At 38.6% G+C, this 20,695-nt stretch overlaps 1 protein-coding gene across 1 annotated transcript; it reads left to right on the top strand.

The window, feature by feature from the left end:
* The first annotated feature begins 1,652 nt into the window (after window positions 1-1,652).
* On the top strand, window positions 1,653-20,493 carry SR (serine racemase). Its single transcript, XM_077385710.1, has 7 exons — window positions 1,653-1,809; window positions 10,331-10,509; window positions 10,624-10,710; window positions 10,868-11,098; window positions 15,874-15,947; window positions 16,051-16,237; window positions 19,981-20,493. The coding sequence occupies exons 2-7, from the start codon at window positions 10,331-10,333 to the stop codon at window positions 20,228-20,230; spliced, it is 1,008 nt and encodes a 335-aa protein (XP_077241825.1). The 5' UTR covers window positions 1,653-1,809; the 3' UTR covers window positions 20,231-20,493.
* Window positions 20,494-20,695: the final 202 nt, after the last annotated feature.

The raw sequence follows: 20,695 nt of genomic DNA, 5'->3' as shown, positions 1-20,695 counted from the left end.
AGAAATAAGAAAATGAAGGCTGGTCCGCTTCTTCTCTCATCTCTCATCTACAATTTTGAAGAAATCCTGGATTCTAAAATCCGCGTATCCAAACCGCCCCTAATAGTTTGGATGTGCGGATTTTAGAATCATAGATTTCCTCAAAATCATTGATGGGAGACGAGAGAAGAAGGAGACTGTCCATTTCGCTTCTCTTTAGAATCCTGGATTTTATGTAAGAAATCCAGGTTTTAGAAGTCTCTCCCCCATCCTCAAATTTCTAAAACTTGGAAACATGGGATGATCTCCTACTCTATGGGAAGAAGGGAGAGAAATCAAAAAACCACAGACAGTCTACTTCTCTCGTCTCGCACCCAGGATTTTGAGGAAGTCAAAGATTTTAAAATCCACATATCCAAACAGCCCCTAATCAAAATCCAATTTACTTTTCCTGTTTAGCCACTTCTTACCCCATAATGATCTCAAATCTCTTCATCTCCCACCCTGGATGGCCATTTCTCACCTCCTGATAAACTAAAATGCTCCCAACGAACACAGTCTGTAAATCGTTATAGAGATCTTCTAATATAATTGTGTCTGGATGCTCAGTAGGGCCCACATTATTTGGGTCATCCAGACTATTCATTTGTTGAGCCCTGACTTAGATAGGGTGTGTCCAAAAAATCTTCTCCATAGGATGATCCTAACCCTCTTATTTGTGGGATCGGACCTGTAGCTCAATGGTTGAGCCTTTGTATCTCAACCTTGAGGGTGGAGGTTCAATCCCAGTTTACTTATCCAAGAAAAAAAAAACAGCCACAGATTGGAGGGTTAGGATCAACCTATGGAGAAGATTTTATGGGCACACCTTATCATGTTAAGGCCCAACAAATGAACGGTTTGGATCACCCAAATAATGTGGGCCCACTGTAGTTTTGGACCATAGACAAGTAAAACATAGAAAATATAGTGATTAGAATTTAGAAAAGGGAAATTATATCTTTGCCCCCCTTTTTTATAGGGGTGTCAATGGGCCGATAGTTTGAATCCGAACCTTAACAGACAGGATCTAGGCACATTAAAAGGATCCATGGACATATTTTGGATCCTCTTCGTAAGATCCCAAAAATTCGTATCGTCATCAAGATATGGCAAAAAATCCGATGGATAGTCACAGTCCGAAGTCGTTTTACTAAAATACCCTTAAAATATTTCTTATATTAAGTCTTAAAGGAGGGGTATTTTAATAAAAATGAACTAAATATTGCTTAGCGATAACTTTCCACTTCCCCATTTTGAAGACATCTTTTTTTCTTCTTATCCTCAATCAAATTTTCTTCCAGCAAACTTGCCACTCTCCTCTCAACAAGGATTAGTCACTAGAAAGTTTTATCGTCACGCACCCACTATTAGAGTACTTTTAAACAATAAACTCCTATTCTTCGTAAAAATCATGGGCTGTTATTAGATATAGTGACTAATTCTTTTTATGAATTGAGGAAGTTTTGGAATTCATTTCAAATGAAGAAATCTTAGCTTTTTTCTGTTTTGTAAGTAGGACCAACTAGAATACTCCAATGGCGGTCCGATTTGAAATGGGTCATGACCGGTGACCGGGACACAAGAAGTAGGATCCTAAGAACACTCCGGATCCGATCCAACGGATAAGGGATTTAAATGGATCGTGACTAAGAAATGGGCAGATCCGATCCCAAGTGGGTCCGCTGACACCAATACCTTTTTTTACAAATATATCACTTTCCCATTAGAAAACAATAGTCAGCGTAGTTCCAAGGCGAAGAGAGTTTTGGGGGTGGTTTTGCTGCTTCTGTAAGTCCATTGAATCACTTCATCTGAACCCAGCTGGGAACTGTTTTATAAATTTAATTTTTTTCTACTTCAAATTTTTTTTTATATGTTACTTACTTGAACTATAGCCAGGTTTGAATGTTTGTCTATTTTTATAAATTTAGATAAGTTTTAAGGATTTACACCATAGGGAAGCCATAAATTTTGTTGAATTGTAGTATCTGGAAAATATGATTTTCTTTGCTCGTTTTTTCTAATATCAGAAGTTGTTTTTTGCTCTTTTGTATGGAAATATTTATTATGAATTCAACAAAATGACAAGTGGGTTTTTCTTCTAATACCAAAACCATGTTTGAGTTTTATAGAAATTGTGGTGGGAATTGAGAAAATGACAATGTGAAGGGCTATTTTCAGGTTTAGTTGTTTTAGAGGAATTCAATAGCAAATGGGGTTATAAACTTATAATTCAACTTAGCAATGATTCCCACCTAATTGCTGGGTCCATGCTTACAGTGCCAAGTTAATCTCAAAGTCGAACAAAATATTGTACTTTTTTTAAAAAAAAATATTGAACTTGTGATCCTTTAGTGAAGATTTACACGGTCTAGTCAACTGTAGAAATTTGGATGTTGATCAACCTCTTCTTTGCCCACCTTCTGCTTGATAAAACGCTTATGAATCTTGCAATTTGGCCTTATGTCAAATAGCGGATTTTGTGGCCACCGCCAATAGCATCCGTCAATATACCACAGGCGAACACACAGAAATACCCAAGATATTGCACTACAAGATGGAGAAAATATATACACCAACAAGCCACAACCACCAAAGGGAGCAAATCACAAGCAACTACAAGAAGACACGAATATACGTGGTTCACCACAATGGGCTACTCCACAGACAAGGCAACACACAATCCAGTATTTAGAACCAAAATAGTACAATGTTACCTCCACCGGTAAAATCCAACGATAAAACCCTTCTCTCCAACCTTCTATGTAGCCACAACATAACCTCCAAGTCTCTACACCGAGTACATGGAAAACCCTTATTCGAGAAGTAGATGGAAAATCCTCCAACACAATGCTTGTGCTACGATAGACAAAATCCAATGGAGAAGAAGAATGGAAGAAGAAGAATATACCATGATAAACAAATAGATGAGGAAAAAACCAATTTTGCTTCACCACTTCACCACAAAAGGCCTTCCAAGAGCCCAAGAGAAAACCCCTCTTTTTGCCCTAAATCTTCTCTTCAAACTTGAGTAGATGAACCTTGCTTGTGCACCACAAAAGCCCTCTTAGAGCCCCACGAGAAAACCCCTCTTCTTGCCCTAGATTTTTCTTCAAATTTGAGTAGTAGAACCTTGCTTTTGCTTCACCACATATGCTCTCCTAAAGCCTCCAAGAGAAAATCCCTCTTGCCTTGCTCTAGCTTTCTCCTTAAGAGGAAGAACATTCCTTCTGCTCCACCACAAAAGGCCTCCTAGGCCCCCCAAGTGAAAACCCTCTTGCCTTGCCCTAGCCTTTACTCCTCTCCTCCCTACATTTTCCTTCTTCTTCAAACCCTCTGTTTCACATACAATCCCTATGTATAGAAAGAAAACACATCCCACTTAAAAGGGCCAAGTGGGACCCACTCCAAGATTGAAATAGAACCGGTGATTTTGTATCACCAATTCAACAATCTCCACCTTGATTCATAATCACGGTCATGTCGAGCCTTTCTTCTTGAAGCCAAGAGAAGATGAACACCAATTCAACTTCTCTCCTTGAACCACATTAGTGAGCATATATGTCACATTCTCCTTGGTTCTTATTTTTAACAATCAGTTCCTTCTGTCTTCTCATCAAAAAGCTCCACCTAAAATTTGTGGCTAGTCATTTTCTCAAACTTTGCTTCTCTGAAGCAATTTCACAAACATCTTGCGTGCAAAATCCGGATGCTCTGATACCAATTGTTGGAAGCCAAAGCCCACCGCCAATAACATCTTCCAATCTACCACCGGTGAACTTGCGGAAATACCCAAGATCTTGCACTACAAGATGGAAAAAATATATGCACCAACAAGTCACAACGACCAAAGGGAGCAAATCACAAGCAACCACAAGAAGATACAAATATGCGTGGTTCACCACAATGGACTACTCCACGGACAAGGCAACACACAATCCACTATTTAGAACCAAAATAGTACAATGTTACCTCCACCGGTAAAATCCAACGATAAAACCCCTCTCTCTAACCTTCTATGTAGTCACAACATAACCTCCAAGTCTCTACACCGAGTACATGGAAAACCCTCATTCGAGAAGTAGATGGAAAATCCTCCAACACAATGCTTGTGCTACAATAGACAAAATCCAATGGAGAAGAAGAATGGAAGAAGAAGAATATACCATGATAAACAAATAGATGAGGAAAAAACCAATTTTGCTTCACCATTCACCACAAAAAGCCTTCCAAGAGCCCAAGAGAAAACCCCTCTTTTTGCCCTAAATCTTCTCTTCAAACTTGAGTAGATGAACCTTGCTTGTGCACCACAAAAGCCCTCCTAGAGCCCCACGAGAAAACCCCTCTTCTTGCCATAGATTTTTCTTCAAACTTGAGTGGTAGAACCTTGCTTTTGCTTCACCACAAAAGCTCTCCTAAAGCCCCCAAGAGAAAATCCCTCTTGCATTGCTCTAGCTTTCTTTTTTAAGAGGAAGAACATTCCTTCTGCTCCACCACAAAAGGCCTCCTAGGCCCTCCAAGAGAAAACCCTCTTGCCTTGCCCTAGCCTTTACTCCTATCCTCCCTACATTTTCCTTTCTTCTTCAAACCCTCTCTTTCACATACAATCCCTACATATAGAAAGAAAACACATCCCACTTAAAAGGGCCAAGTGGGACCCACTCCAAGAATGAAATAGAACCAGTGATTTTGTATCACTAACTCAACAATCTCCACCTTGATTCATAATCACCGTCATGTCGAGCCTTTCTTCTTGAAGCCAAAAGAAGATAAACACCAATCCAACTTCTCTCCTTGAACCACATTAGTGACCACATATGTCACATTCTCCTTGGTTCTTATTTTTAACAATCAGTTCCTTCCGTCTTCTCATCAAAAAGCTCCACCTAAAATTTGTGGCTAGTCATTTTCTCAAACTTTGCTTCTTTGAAGCAATTTCACAAACATCTTGCGTGCAAAACCCAGATGCTCTGATACCAATTGTTGGCAGCCAAAGCCCACCGCCAATACATCTTCCAATCTACCACCGGTGAACTCGCAGAAATACCCAAGATCTTGCACTACAAGATGGAGAAAATATATGCACCAACAAGCCACAACCACCAAAGGGAGCAAATCACAAGCAACTACAAGAAGACACGAATATACGTGTTTCACCACAATGGACTACTCCGCGGACAAGGCAACACATAATCCACTATTTAAAACCAAAATAGTACAATGTTACCTCCACCGGTAAAATCCAACGATAAAACCCTTCTCTCTAACCTTCTATGTAGCCACAACATAACCTCCAAGACTCTACACCGAGTACATGGACAAACCCTCATTCGAGAAGTAGTTGGAAAATCCTCCGACACAATGCTTGTGCTACAATAGACAAAATCCAATGGAGAAGAAGAATGGAAGAAGAAGAATACACCATGATAAACAAATAGATGAGGAAAAAACCAATTTTGCTTCACCACTTCACCACAAAAAGCCTTCCAAGAGCCCAAGAGAAAACCCCTCCTTTTGCCCTAAATCTTCTCTTCAAACTTGAGTAAATGAACCTTTCTTTTGCACCACAAAAGCCCTCCTAGAGCCTCAAGAGAAAACCCCTCCTTGCCCTAGATTTCTCTTCAAACTTGAGTCGTAGAACCTTGCTTTTGCTTCATCACAAAAATCCTCCTAGAGCCCCCAGAGAAAACCCCTCTTGCCTTGCTCTAGCTTTCTCCTCAGGAGGAAGAACCTTCCTTTTGCTCCACCACAAAAGACCTCCTTAGTCCCCCAAGAGAAAACCCTCTTGCCTTGCCCTAGCCTTTTCTCCTCTCCTCCCTACATTTTCCTTTTTCTTCAAACCCTCTCTTTCATATACAATCCCTATATATAGAGAGAAAACGCAACCCACTTAAAAGGGCCAAGTGGGACCCACTCCAAGAATGAAATAGAACCGGTGATTTTGTATCACCAACTCAACAGATTTGTTACAAGTTAAATCGCACTCTAGTTGTCACAATGGAGTGATGTGGCACCACCGGTTTCTTGTTGCCCCATGTTTCTTATTAACATTATAACCATGCTGTTATTACATTGAATGTCATAGGAGATCAGTACTCTTCTGTTTAGAAGGCTCTGCAATTGTAACTTGCTTCTTACCTACACGAAATAATGATAGAACATAGGTTGAAAGCGTAACTGATAGATGAGTAAATGACGGTCAGGCATCAGTTCAATGAGGCTAACCCGCACTTGGGGAGCTTGAATACCTCCAGTATGCAATTTATGATCCGGGCTTTGTCGGCATATGCCTGATATGTTCTCAATTTCGTCCAGATATCAACTAGTAGAGCTATGCATTATTGGCAAACAATGTCTTTAGCATGTAGTATGTCAGGTCAAACAGTGGTCTAACAAATTTAGCTACTGATAGTTTGCCTGTATGTAGTTGGGTCTCCCAACAACTTGGCTTCAGGTTAGCCTTTATGAGTATTACGGCAGGATTATGCATCTCGCCTTTAGATACTGTATTAAAAGCACTCTAATAAAATTAGTTTTTTTTTTCATTTTGTTATTTCATTGTTTTTTTTTTTTTTTTGAATGGTTTTGTTACTTCAATGTTACCCATCTCTGTTTTGATAGGGACAACTGCTATTCTGAATCTTATCAGCATCATCTCCTACTAGGATAGTCCTGATAAAGTAAAATGGGTATGAAATAATGTGTGGCCACAATACTGTGTTGTTTTCCCCATCCATGCCTGACAACAAAATTAAGTCCCTATCGAGTTGTAATAAGTTTGGGACAAACTATACATGAGAGAAGTCAGCAAGCCCAAGTGGCTGTGACTGAAAAATGACCATTTCAAAGTGTGTGTTGGTGATAATATGATTCAAATAGAATTGTTTGTTTCTTACAAATACCCATCTCAAGGCTTTTGTCCATGATGGTGTGATATAAATAGAACAATCATTGATCCATACAACCATATATTGATCAGATACCATATATTGATCAAATATTTCTTATCGAAACATTGATTCCAGCAGTTGCCTAAACCGTTTGTGAAAATCCTTGAAACAACCTTCCATCAGGTGTAAAGAATAACGATCCAGTTTTTTTTTTTTAAAAAAAAATTGTAAAGAATAACCTTAATCCAATAAGAAAATATAGCGAAGAGACATGGTCAGATGACCTCCCTTCATTCATCATAATGAAATTACAACACAGACTTTGTATTTTATACATGTTGGTTAAATCACCAAAATACCCCTAAGTGGTCGAACCAACTCCCCCTCAGGCTGACATGTTCCCTTTTTTGACATGTTCAATTTGTGTAACAACTAGTAGTGATGCTCGACCGTGATCCCTTCAGTGAAAATTCAGCAATCTGATCTCGGCTAGCATCATATCTCTGAGCATGGAATTGAACATCAAATATCTTGCTAAAACTCCTAGCAAAATGCAGTAGTTGAGAGGAAAGATATGCACCTTCTTGAAGTTACTGATGCCCTTCTCTTTGCCATGGGAGTACCAAAAACCTTTTTGTCCAAAACATACTATTGACATACCTATTAAATTGTATGACCTCGAGCGTTTTGAATTTCAGATCTCCTTACTTCTTCATCCTGGTTGTCCATTATTCTTTGTTCCGCCTAAAGTCTTTAGGTTTGTGTGCTATGATCACGTCCATCGTCTAAAACTTGACAAGTTAGATCCAAAGGCCTTGAAATGTTTCTTCCTTGGGGATCCTTCTTTACAAAAAGGGTACACGTGTTATCACCCGGCTAGATGACACTGAATTGTATTCACTGATGTGACCTTTGAGTCATTTGTATTCTTCTTAAGTGCAAGAAACTCTCTTCAAGGTAAGCGTAAAGATGATGAGATGAAGATAATGTTCCTATGCCACTCCTTGGACAAGAAAGTGTAACTCCTTTTGTATGACTCTGACACTATATTACAAGAGGATAATGCTGTCACACAAGGAAATGAGATGCAAATATACACTAGAAGGAATAAATTCACCGCTACTACACCTAGAACATTTCAAAAAAAAAAAAAATCCTAGAACGTGGGAGTCCTGGATGAAGGCCTCTGGGGCTTGTAGGCAGCCGTAAGTCCTTCATGATGTATGAAAATGACATTGAAATCAGAATATGATGGAAGAACCTTGTGGGTAAGCATTGAAAAGTTTAAGACTCGTGGGTTAAAATTTTAAGACTGCATAATCATCCCCAAGTCGTTGCAGTGTGTATTGAACTTTGCCATTATCATCAATGGATTGTTTTCAAACCGTAGTTGCATAATGTGGGCTTCACACTGATCGAGGTAGGAAATGGTTCTTATTCTGCTCTCACGCACTGGCTGTGAGATTTTTCATTCCATCATCATTGGTTGAAGAAAAATCATTCAAAAAAAAAAAAAATGGGCTTCACACTTTTAAGATAGAAGGCATGAAGGGCTTTCCACAGGTCGTGCATAAAAGCACAATCTACAACCTGAGAAAACCTCAAGAGAAAGTTAGAGTTTATTCATGGCAAAAGAAGCTGGTCCCTGGCATACCAATCTTCAAAGTCAAGGTTTTTTACCCAATGTGAAGTCTTGATTTCTTTATCAAGTTCAGATTTGGAATCTCCCCAAGTTTTGCTTCACTTTTATCTAGTTTCTCAAATTCATTAGGAACCATATCTATTATTTCAATATGATCAAGAAGTTTGTTGGAACATATGATTGGGATGATTAGTCCATTTCACAAAAGAAAGATATCATAGGATAACTTGATGGTGACAAGTTTAGAGATAGATTCATGAGAGGAGAAGAGGAAGAAATCGTAAGGGTAACAGATACCTTGAAACAGAAGGAGAAAGATGGAAGAAAGAAGTAACAAAAAGAAGTGAAAATAGGATGGAATGATAGAGGATTAGGGAAAAACAATCTCAAGACTGTGCAGGGCATGAGGATCAAAGCGTGGAGAGAAAATTTTGTCTTTGTAGGGTTTGAGGAAGAAAATGAATGCATTTTGAAAATTTTGATATGTGGTGCTATGATGCACCTATTTCTTTTTGCACCTTTCTTAAGTGAAATGGAGGTGGCCCTGGTTTTAATAGGAAAAAAATGACTTGAGTTGCTATTGTCAACCTCGCTTACGTTGGGTTTTTTTTTGCCAAGGGAAAAGAGGAAGAGAAAAATTGATGGGGGCACAAGCTTTAGGTATTTATAGGGTTACAAGCTTGATGTTTTATTCATTGAAGTTACAAGTTTTCCCTCTTTAGAGCATTTTTTATTCATTGAACTTGTTACACGCTTTCTCGCATTTACCTGTTTCGACTTTCCCCATGGCTTCCCACTTTCTGCATTTTCTCTTTTTAGGCGTTGCGCTTCTCACATTTGCTTCCCATTATGGCAACTATGGGACCCTCTCTTTCGATTGGGAAGGGTAGATTACTTTGAAAGTCCCTCCGACTAAAATATCTTGAACATCGGAATCGACTGGAATTGGCGGAAGTTTCCAGAATTATGACTAAAAAGTTTCATTTGGAATTTTGTTCCAAAATCCATGTGGAACGGAATGGAATCAACAATTAAATCCACAATAGAAAAGTTTGAGGCAACCCAAAATTTTAAATTTTTAAATCAAGTTAGTAAATAAACCTCTCTTATTAATCACTAGTTTGTGATGCCTTGTTAGAAATTGCCGATTTGAGTAAGTTCTCACCCTAGTCATTGATTGAGGATATTGGGACATGCTCGCAATTGCAAATTCACTAGAATACAATTTAACAAGCAATTTGGGAATTAATGAAATTCACTGAGTAAAACATCTTTCTTTACAAAATGGGAAAGCAAAGATAATAATAAAAGATGGGAAAAGGTTCAATCCTTTGTGCTTTTGATTGGGCATGTGATGGGATCTACCTCACGTGATATGGTCCAGCCCCTTGTTTGGTCATATGCCACATCATCCGCTCAATAAGGATAGGGCAGAGGACCATTTCAAAACCTCCCACGCATGACTGAAGTGAACCTCAATAAAGAAAATACTTGACAAGTTTAGAACTTTAGATGTGCTTCCATTGTACTTAAAGCATCTGACTTCCCTCTCTTGACTAACATTTCCAATACTAGTCCAAACTTCACTAACTAAAATGATTAAAAAAAAATTGGTAAAAAAACAATAATAAAACCCTCAAGTGGTGAAACGGCTGTCTCTATCATATCAATGGCTCAACATTTTAGCAATGGGCATTCTTCTAGCCATTTTTGTATTTTAAGGTATGCTATGTTTAAAAGTAACCCCCCTTTTCATATTGGTTGTTACTTGGTGCAGATGGAGACAGAGAATCAATTACAGAGTGACAAGACCTATGCAGCCAACATTTTATCAATAAAAGAAGCAGAACATCGCATCAAGCCGTACATACATAGAACTCCAATTCTTTCCTCAGAGTCTCTAAATTCTATTGCTGGGAGGAGACTATTTTTTAAATGCGAGTGTTTTCAGAAAGGGTGAGAAATTTAATAAGAGTTGAACGCTAATCAATATAGATGGCAATCTTTTTCCCTTGCATATTTAAAGATTGTTATTGGTGTTCTGAGTCTTCGATTTGAATGGATTGTCAGTGGAGCTTTTAAATTCAGAGGTGCATGCAATGCCATATTTTCACTTGGAGATGATCAAGCTACTAAAGGAGTTGTAACCCATAGCAGGTTTTCTCTGATCTTTCCAATTATCTTGAAGAGAATATGAACTATTCTCCTTTGCTCTTTTTTTTTTCTTTTTTTGAATGGTTTTATTCTTCTTCTTTTTTTCTTTATTTGATCTGATTATTTAGATTTAAAAAGATCTGATGTGTGTTCCATTTAGTGGTAACCATGCCGCGGCATTGTCTTTGGCTGCAAAGCTACGTGGAATCCCGGCATATATTGTTATACCGAAAAATGCGCCAAAATGTAAGGTTGAGAATGTGAAGCGCTATGGTGGGCAGGTTATTTGGAGTGAAGTCACAATGCAGTCAAGGGAGAGTGTTGCTAACAAGGTGCAGCAAGAGACTGGTGCGGTTCTAGTTCACCCATTCAATGATGGCCGCATCATTAGGTTTGTTGCTGCATTTTGGAAATATTTTTTTTTAATGGCATTTTTGCCTAATATTTATTCTGTTGATCTACGCTGAATGGGATCTTGTTATGTAATTCTCCTTAGTTCTTCAGGTTAGAGTGCCTGGGTATGACATTATAGCCTACTAGGTCATTGCTGCCCTGAACCGAGCCTCTCCATTTCATTGATTAACCAAAACAATGACTCTGTTAGCCAAAGTTTATAAATCTGGTGTGATTCTTTTCCTAGGCTACATGTACTATTTTCTCTTGGCATGGTAATCATATCTTTAATCAGTCTATCTCAGTTACCCATTATGGACAACGGTGCAGATTTTAAATCTGGTGTGAGATCGTATGTTGACTTGGTGGGCCAAAAGATTACATCGGTTAAATTGAATGGGAAGAATTATCTCTTGTAGGCTCAATCCTTTATAATCTTTATTGGTGCTAAAGTTATGATGAAGTTTATGGCATCTAATTCTCTTACTAACACTTACAAGGAATATAATGAGTGGATGAAAGATAATTACCTGACTATGACCTACTTATTCAATAGCATGGAGCCATTCCTCTCGTGCTCGTACACCTCAACAAAATGGTGTTGTTTAACGGAAGAATAGGTATCTTAAAGTCTCTATATTTATCCTTATTCTGATTAAGGTTCGAGGCAATGGCAACGAATGCATATATGAGTAGTCGTATTCCCACTCCAATCCTGAAAGGGTAATATCCTCTTCATCTTGAGTCCTTTTTTTTAATCTATCTCCAAAAGTGTCTGTTGTGTCTCCTTTATTCATATTCCTGGTCTTACTAATGGTAAATTATGTCCGTAATCTGTTAAATGTGTTCCATTTCAAAAAAAAAAAAAGAATCTGTTAAATGTTTTTTTTTATACTCCGACTCTCTAAAGGGATGTAACTATGTAAGTGTGATGCAGGACGGGTACGGAAAGATCATTATGCATGCGGCTTTGATACCAAGTTTATGTAGGCTGAATTTATAGAACGGACATTGGGGGAGAAAAGGATGGGTGAAAATTATGATTTTCGATCCTAAAATATGTTATTAGATTAGAAAAATATTTCTACTAGGTTTAGAGTGGGTTTAGAAGGGTGCGGACGTATGACGGGAAGGTGTAGACAAAGATAAAGGTTTTGATGAGACTGAGAGAGAGAGAGAGAGAGAGAGAGAGACCCTCAGGGCGTGTTTGGATCTAGGTATTCCATTTTCTTGAAAAAAAAAGATCTTCGAAAAATGAAAAATCCTAAACGTGGTAAAGTACTTAAATAGAGATTTTGAAATTCCCGCACAAAACTTTCCCCAAAAAATAGGGAAAGAAGAAAAGCCGAGGAGTCCTTTTATTTTGTTTTCCGAAAAAGTTTATTTCTCGTTTATCGGGGGAATATTGATCGCAACAGCTAGTTCCGAGAAGGAGATCTCAAGTTCTCTTTGAACGGAAGAAACCATGTTAAGAGAAGGGAAGGTGGAAATAAAGTTTGGAAAGGGAGACATGCAAGCACACTACCAGTTGGGCTAGGAACAACAGGATGGGAGGATGAAAAAGGGACCTGTTGGGGATGGTCATCAAGGCCAAATTTGGCAAAAATCTGTCCAAGCCCAGTGAGAAAGGGGTTGGGACTGCCAAGGAAGTCTGGGGAAGAAAATTTGGTGTGCCATATTGTCTTGTAGTGGTTTTGTTTATTGTGTGTGTTTGGAATGAGCAAGGGAACTGTTGGGGGTGCTCATCAAGGCCAAATTTGCCCAAAATGTGTCCAAGCCCAGTGAAAAGGGGTTGGGAGTCTTGGGACTGCCAAGGAAGTCTGGGAGAGAAAATTTGGTTTGTCATATTTTCTTGTATTGGTTGTGTTTATTGCGTGTGTTTGGAACGAGTAAGGGGCCTGTTGGGGGTGCTCATCAAGGCCAAATTTGGCCAAAATATGTCCAAGCCCAGTGAGAAAGGGGTTGGGACCATAGTTTTAAAACTCCCCCAGGTTCACGTTAACTCCCCGAGTTGACTCCCTTTTACCTTGGTCGCGTTCCGTGTTTTGCCCACAGAGTCGATAAAAACTCCTTTAACTCTCTCAAATTATGACCGCGTCAACCGAGTACTCAGCCACGTCAACCAAGTACCCGACCGCGTCGTGCGGAGTCGACTAGGATTTTCTTCGGCCGCGTTCCGCACTGCATCCATGTTTTTAAACATTGGTTGAGACTGCCAAGGGAGTCTGGGAAAGAAAATTTGGCGTGTCATATTCTCTTGTACTCGATGTGTTTATTGCATATGTTTGGAATAAGGTTACCAAAATTGCCTCAGAAAGGTGGGAGGCACGCTTCCGAGGAATTGTGTTTCGGAAGTTGGAAACACGATGCTTCCCAAAATCTGGGGAAGCTCTTTCCCAATTTTGGGAAGAGCATTTCCATTTTTTTTATACAATACTTTTTTTTACAATACTAAATTAACCGTTTAACACTCAATTACTTTAATGTTCATTTTAGTATGTGTATGACTATTATATGTCATATATGAGATAAGTTAGATGCTTTATTTTAGTGTGTATGTAATGTTGATATGTAACGTATTTATATACTTATATACGAGTAACTATATAGTTTAAGTGGTGTTAATTTGTTATATTCCACTCAAAACTTATCCAATTGTCAGACTTCATTTTATTGTATATGTAATGTTGATGTCTATATGTTGTTATGTTCAATTCACAAGAAAAGTGATGTTAGTCAGTTTCTTCATTTAAGTGATTAATCATTTAATTGTCCATTTCAGAATTGAGGAAATTTTGCATTAACTTTGATATTTGATAGTTTGATTAATGGTTGGGAGTTGGATTTGCATGTAAATGTGTAAAGTTAATTGGAATTTGGGTTTGTTTATGGTGATTGGATTTGGTTGAAAACTTTTAAAAATTTTATAAACATAGAAAAATATATTATTAAAGATTTGCTAGGGATCATTGCAGTAGGCATTTCGCGGGCCGGCTGTTACATGGGAGAGCAGCTACCTCATGCATAAGACAAAATTTGTTGAAAAGTGAGCCTTTGTGGCTGCTTTCCCATGCAACAGCCGATCCCGCGAAATGCCTTCTGCGATGGTCCCTAGCAAATCCCTTTGTTATATTTTCACTAAGGGCCTGTTTGGATACCTCCCATTTTGTATTTGGATTTGGAATTGAGTTTTGAATACAAATTAGATCCGGCAGCTCATGTAGAGGGAGACAGAGAGGGAAGGGGGTACTTCCTAGTGGACGGGAGAGGTTGAGGAAGAGGGTGAAGGAAACTGCCAGATCTGTGGATTTCCAATTTCTTATTTCCACAGCAAATTTAGAAATCTGATTTTTTTCACTGTCAGCTGCTGAATTAGAAATCCAAGAATTTGATCCGATCCAAATTACAATGCAAAAAGGGCTACAAATGTGAGAAATCCAAATCAAAATCTTCTCGGCATCCAAACGGGCCCTAATGTTTTACTTGCACCGCTTCCCTTCACACTTTCATGGGGTTTCCCTTTATGCTTCCCTTATGCTCTGTTTGGTTGCTTGAAGTTGGCTGGGAGATTAGGAGAAGAAGATTAGAAGAAGTCAAAGGTAATTAGACAAGCATGGAAGGTGGGGAGAAGATTACAGGAAAAGTGGTAAGTAGTGTTTGGCTGCGCGGCAATCCTCAAGAAGATTAGCGGAAGATGTAGGGGTGTCATTACCAAAATAGAGGGTGGAAGAGAGAGAAAGAGAAGATAGAGAAAGAGAGAAAAGAGAATAAGAAAAGAATATTCTCCTAATCTCCCACCCAAATTCCACCAAAATGGTGAAAGATGGGGAGAAGATTAGATGAGGGAACATTGCCACCATGTAGGCGCTGCATAAAAAAGACAATAATGATGTCTAGAAGATGTCTGGTGGTCAAAAGGAGTTTTAATTCAAAATGGCAACCAAATATGCTTTGGGCAGATCTTCGGAAGATCATCTTCCAATGATCTCCTCCCCAAAATGAGCAACCAAACAGAGCATTAATGCTTCCTGCCTTCTACCTTCCCGAGAGCCCTCGCTTCCTACTTTTGCTTCTCACACTGGCAACTATGGTTTGGAATATCTTCCAAACCTGAGAAAAGTTATCTTTATTTATATTTTACATCATTGTACCTAGTTTTCACAAGGACATGGTTGAATATGTAGTTATCTTATATTTTATTTAGGTAGGAGGTCAAGGCTTCTACCTCATGCTTGACTTAGTTGGGGAAATTAATACAATTGATTTTTGTGCATTCTAATGGGACCTGCAATTGAACTCCACAATTAAGCATGCTTGAGTGAGAGTAGTACTAGGATGTAACCCCCTGGGAAGTTTTTCTGTTGCACCCTCTATTTAGAGCATCAATCTTGTAAAATGTAAACTGAAGGTTTGTAGTTCAATCCTGCGAGGGTGCAAACATGGATCTGAACCAACCAAAATTATGGACCCAGTAATTATATACCATTCATTATTATCTGAAATTTTCTTAATGCTGTGAATTACAGTAAATATGTCTGTTCTTAATATGTCTGTTCATTTAACACCCTCATTAATCTTCCCTTCCCTCATCAGCCCCTTCAGTTACTCTTCCGATGCCTCAAAATTGTTGCTAACTGCTACCTTCTCTTACTAGGTGTTACACTTATTGCAGCTTTATTTTTTTCCAAATAGATATTTTTTGTCTTTTAGTGCAGCATATGGTGCATGCGTGTACATCCATTAATTGTAATATCATATCGTATATTTTTGCAGTGGGCAGGGTACCATATCACTTGAGCTGCTTGAACAAGTCCCAGAAATTGATACCATAATTGTTCCAATCAGTGGTAAGTTCAACTATTAAAATCTTCATTTTTTTCTTATTTGTAGCCTTTTCTCGTATTCTTTTTTCTTGATACGTTAGGTTGTTTCTTTTTAAAAAATGATTAGGAGGTGGTTTAATCTCTGGGGTGACCTTGGCTGCCAAGGCCATCAACCCTTCTATTCGAGTTTTGGCTGCGGAACCGAGGGGTGCTGATGATGCTGCTCAATCCAAGGCTGCAGGAAGGATTGTAACACTACCTGAAACCAACACCATTGCTGATGGGCTTCGAGCTTTTCTCGGAAACCTGACTTGGTAAGGAAATACAATGACATGTTCTTTGTTAATTGGTGAATAATTTTCCACATCTGGACAAAATAATTAACATTATCTGAATTTTAGAATATGAATTTTTTAATAGATAATATTCTATGTTGCTTCAGTACGGGTATCGAATTCAGATTCGGGAAATCACCAAAATTCGTGAATTCACCAAAATATTATAATCAGTTCTCAATTTTTAGTTATAATAAATAATATATTAAAAATTTTAATAGGTTAATAAATATAATGTTTTGTTTCTATATCAAGACTTGCTATTGCGATCTATATAACTCAAACTAGCTGTAATTGTAAAGTTATGGGTGAATCTAAAGTATTAGAATCCGAGATGTGTCATCAGTACTTCGTTCATTCAGAAGAATCCGTGTAACATAGGATTGTAATATGAATATGGATGCATATTGAAAAGCAGCTGATCATTTCTGTGAAAACAACTAATTACTCCAAAAGCTTAAGCAGGTAGAGTTGGTGTTATTTAATAATTTATACTTACAACACTCTCCCCTCACGTGTGGCCCCTCTTTATTGAGTTGGCCTTGCACGTGGATTTTTAATGTCAAGGAGTTGTTGGGTTTTGAACCCAGGACCTGTCGTGAGGCAATAGCTATACCATGTGAAAACAACCATTTACTCCAAAAGCTTAAGCTGTTAGAGTTAGTGTTATTTAATAATTTATACTTCAACAATTCCAGCCTCTTTTTTTGAAATATGATAAGTTTCATTAATATTTATATAGCATTCGGGACCAGTAGTCCCAGCCTGCAATACAAGATATTAGCATATGATGGCAAGGGCAGATGGCAAGGGCATACCCAAGGCCAAATCAAAATAAACAAAAAGTGAGCAACAGTCCCTACAACTATTCCATAAACTGTCCATATACAAATCTTCGATGATTTGTACAAAGCCATCTTGTTAATGCTGCAAATATTGATTTACCTCCCCAAAAACTCGAAGACTGTAGATAAACTACTGCATCAGACAAACTGAATCTTGAATTAAAAGACTTCCAACTCAGATACGGACCTCCAAAAAGATATAGCAATGCTACTTAATACCAGATAAAAGCCCAGGCGAAAGAACGAATCTCTCAAGCCATAGCTGTGAAATATCTGGGTTAAACAAGAATTTCAGATTGCCATTTCTTTAAAAAATTGTCATAAGGTCCAATCTTCCGCTTTCACCTTGAAAGTCCTACAAAAATCAACGCATCGAGATCAAACTATCTCTACCCAGTCACAACCAAAGACAGGGTCAGGATTCAACGAATAGCACCATGCAGATAACCCAAGAACTCTAATTATTTCTAAACTCTTTCCTCCTTTTTCTGAACCTCTATTTTCTTTTCCTTTTTCTTTTTCTTTTTCACTTCCTCTTTTTTCTATTTCTTCATCGTTCTCTTCTTATCCTTCTTTTTTAACCTACACATCATAATTCGTTCTTTCCTCTTTATTTTTATTTTTATTTTATTTTTATTTTTTTAGGGGGGGGGGGGTGCGGGGATAGGCTTTTCATTTAGGGCTACTGCCCTCGGCCCCCTTCTTTTCATCTTCTTTATCCAGGCATGCCTCCCTATGCTCATTCAGATTCCTAATTGCCATCGATCTGAACAGGTCTTTAGTAGCTTCAATATCGTCATCGAAACCAATGCCAAAAACATCTCCTACTGCCAGAAGTTAATCCATTTCTGCATTTTCCTCCGATTCCATTGGTTCTACTGCTTTCGAAACTTCCTCTAGGTCCTTCTCCTCCATACCCATCCGAGCTCTAACCTCCAAACTGACCTCCCTGCAACTTTGAATAAACAATCCTTATTTGCCAAGGCATCCCTCTTAAATTTTTTCCACTTTCTTCTTTCGTTGTCCATGGCAATTTCCTTGGGCGTTGGATTCTCCAACCTCGCCAGATCTTCATCGTATCCTAATTCTCTAAGAAACTGGAGGTCTCCTACCTCAAAGGAGACTACCTTTCTCTTTCCAGAAGAAGTAGAATTAGACATGATAAAGGTTTTCAGAGGAAAGGGTTTCTCAAAGTCTTTCAAAAGAGAGCTAAACTTGGAGGCTAAGCATCTGGAAATAGATCTCTCCTTCCTTTGGAAGCCTAAGAGATCTCGCTTAAAAAAGGAGACTACCTTTCTCTTTCCAGAAGAAGTAGAATTAGACATGATAAAGGTTTTCAGAGGAAAGGGTTTCTCAAAGTCTTTCAAAAGAGAGCTAAACTTGGAGGCTAAGCATCTGGAAGTAGATCTCTCCTTCCTTCGGAAGCCTAAGAGATCTCGCTTAAAATAAGAAAGGCCACCTTTCATGGCCAATAAATGTTCTTCCTGACATGGTCCTGCCCCCAGCCGACTTAAATTTTTACTTAGATTTGGCAATCCTTTTCTGTCGACACGAATACCTTTGAAGTGACTGAATTTATCAGTCCTGACTTTTGAGCTTCATTTATTCCTTTTATTTCTGAAAAAACGATTTTTAAATGCCACCGCCTTTATTACTAACGAAGATTGTGAGGAGAGACAATCAGAAACATCCTTTCTGAAGCATTTCCCAGGATTAGTACATGATTGAGCTTTAAATGGCTTCTTGACACGCCCCTTTCCCAAAAACTACAGATTTCCCTTTCAATGATGGGATTTGAGTTTTTGGTGAATCTTCCAAGTTTTCCTTTGCAGACGTGGATGATAATTCAAATCCTGCTTCGGTACTATCCAACGGCGCTATACTCTTTGATATTATTGAATTACCCCCGGGGGTCATCTGGGGGCCCACCACCGGCGGTACATCTTCCGACGATGGAACAACTTCGGCTTCAGGTTCCGGGACCAGAGATGAGGAATTTTCCCCTTCCAGAGGGCTATTGATGGACATTAATGGCTCATCCACCATCTTAATTCTAATTGGATAGATAGTGGAATCTACCATAAGGTTTATATAAGGTGGTAAGCAATGCCACAAAGAAGTTAGAACCCTAGCAGAGGCATATTCCATACAGTGTTCATGATTCCCATACAGCTGGGTCTCAAATACTTGACCAAATTGTTGACCCAAAACCTCCACCGTAGAGAGAGCCCAAGCATGAAGAGGAATGTTATAGAATCTTAATCTCACCGCTCTAGCTCCTGAATTAACAACAAGAGACCACGGGTGAAGGGATTGAAGAAAACCCCCCAAAGCTTCACCGCCCCGCCGCAGGATAGATGTGGCTTGATCCTTGGATTCAAAGCTACAAAGCACCATGGAAGGGCGTATTACCAAAAGGCTTGTTAAGATGTGGGAGGGCTCATTTTCCATTCACCCAAGACCATACCTCTTCCAGTAAGAAACCATCCCTCAGATTACCAATCAAGCATCTTTCAAGGTTCTTCCTCTTAAACACTTTATTATGAAGATTACTGACTTAAGTAGCTGTCTCAGTCCCTCCTCTGCTCCTGACTTTTTAACTTTCCTGATTTTTATCAATAAAATTTTGCTGTCGTTTTTCGTAGGGAAATGATATTATCACAACCATGTTTTGATATTTGCACTAACTCATTGTCTTTTATTATTTAAAAAGATGTCAAAGGTTAATACAGTTCCCAGAAAGCTCTCACAAGCATATTAAAAAAGAAAAGACAAGCTGGGTTTGTGCAATTATTGAAACATGGTTGTGCTGATATAATATCCCTTTTCAAAAGGTTTATTTATCTATTAATGTGATTGGCCATAATTTTGGTGCAGGCCAATCGTCCGAGATTTAGTGGACGATGTAATCACTGTGGGAGATGAGGAAATTGTAGAAGCCATGAAAATGTGTTACGAAATTCTGAAGGTGGCTGTGGAGCCGAGCGGCACCATCGGACTTGCCGCAGTTTTGTCTGACAAATTCAGGCTAGATCCTGCGTGGAAGGATTGCAACAACATTGGAATCATCCTTTCCGGAGGTAATGTTGATTTGGGAGTACTTTGGGAATCATTCAATAAGTTATAAAACTTATTGTTCTTGGGTCATTTTTTGTGTGTTTTGTTATGATCATAGTCAAATCCACCACTCGTATGAACAGAAAAGCAAGAGATGGAATCCCTTGTATTCTAGTAAGGTGATCCAAACGGTTCATTTGTTGGGCCTCAATGTAAATAGGCTGTATCTGATAAATCATCTCCACAGGATGATCCTGACAGTCTGATCAATTGAGGAACTCTGCACATCACACAAAGCCTTATAATGCCCTGATATCAATAGTTCTCTAATCACCTAGTGCATGGTTGTTATTTTTTATCAAGACCATCATCACATTTACTGTGATATTTTTACAGTAAAAAAATAAAATATGAAGATATCCCTGTGATTTTGTAGACTATCATAAAAAAAAGTAGAGACAACTACATGGGGTGTGCACATTTGAGCCTACTACTTTCTAATTAGAAGTTTAGAACACCTTCAGCGTTACAAATA

This window comes from Tasmannia lanceolata, unplaced genomic scaffold (assembly GCF_043159265.1).
Source record: "Tasmannia lanceolata isolate RefF3 unplaced genomic scaffold, GAP_Taslan_0.1 ptg000007l, whole genome shotgun sequence".
NCBI lineage: Eukaryota > Viridiplantae > Streptophyta > Magnoliopsida > Canellales > Winteraceae > Tasmannia > Tasmannia lanceolata.
The sequence above is the reverse complement of the archived record's forward strand: the minus strand, read 5'-3'. Positions and strand labels throughout refer to the sequence as shown.

Bases quoted from the DNA above. Each gene is read 5' to 3' on its own strand.
- SR (XM_077385710.1), top strand. From the start codon at position 10,331: ATGGAGACAGAGAATCAATTACAGAGTGACAAGACCTATGCAGCCAAC. The intron at 10,711-10,867 runs GTTTTCTCTGAT...TGTTCCATTTAG, and splicing joins GGAGTTGTAACCCATAGCAG to TGGTAACCATGCCGCGGCAT. The intron at 16,238-19,980 runs GTAAGGAAATAC...ATTTTGGTGCAG, and splicing joins TTTCTCGGAAACCTGACTTG to GCCAATCGTCCGAGATTTAG.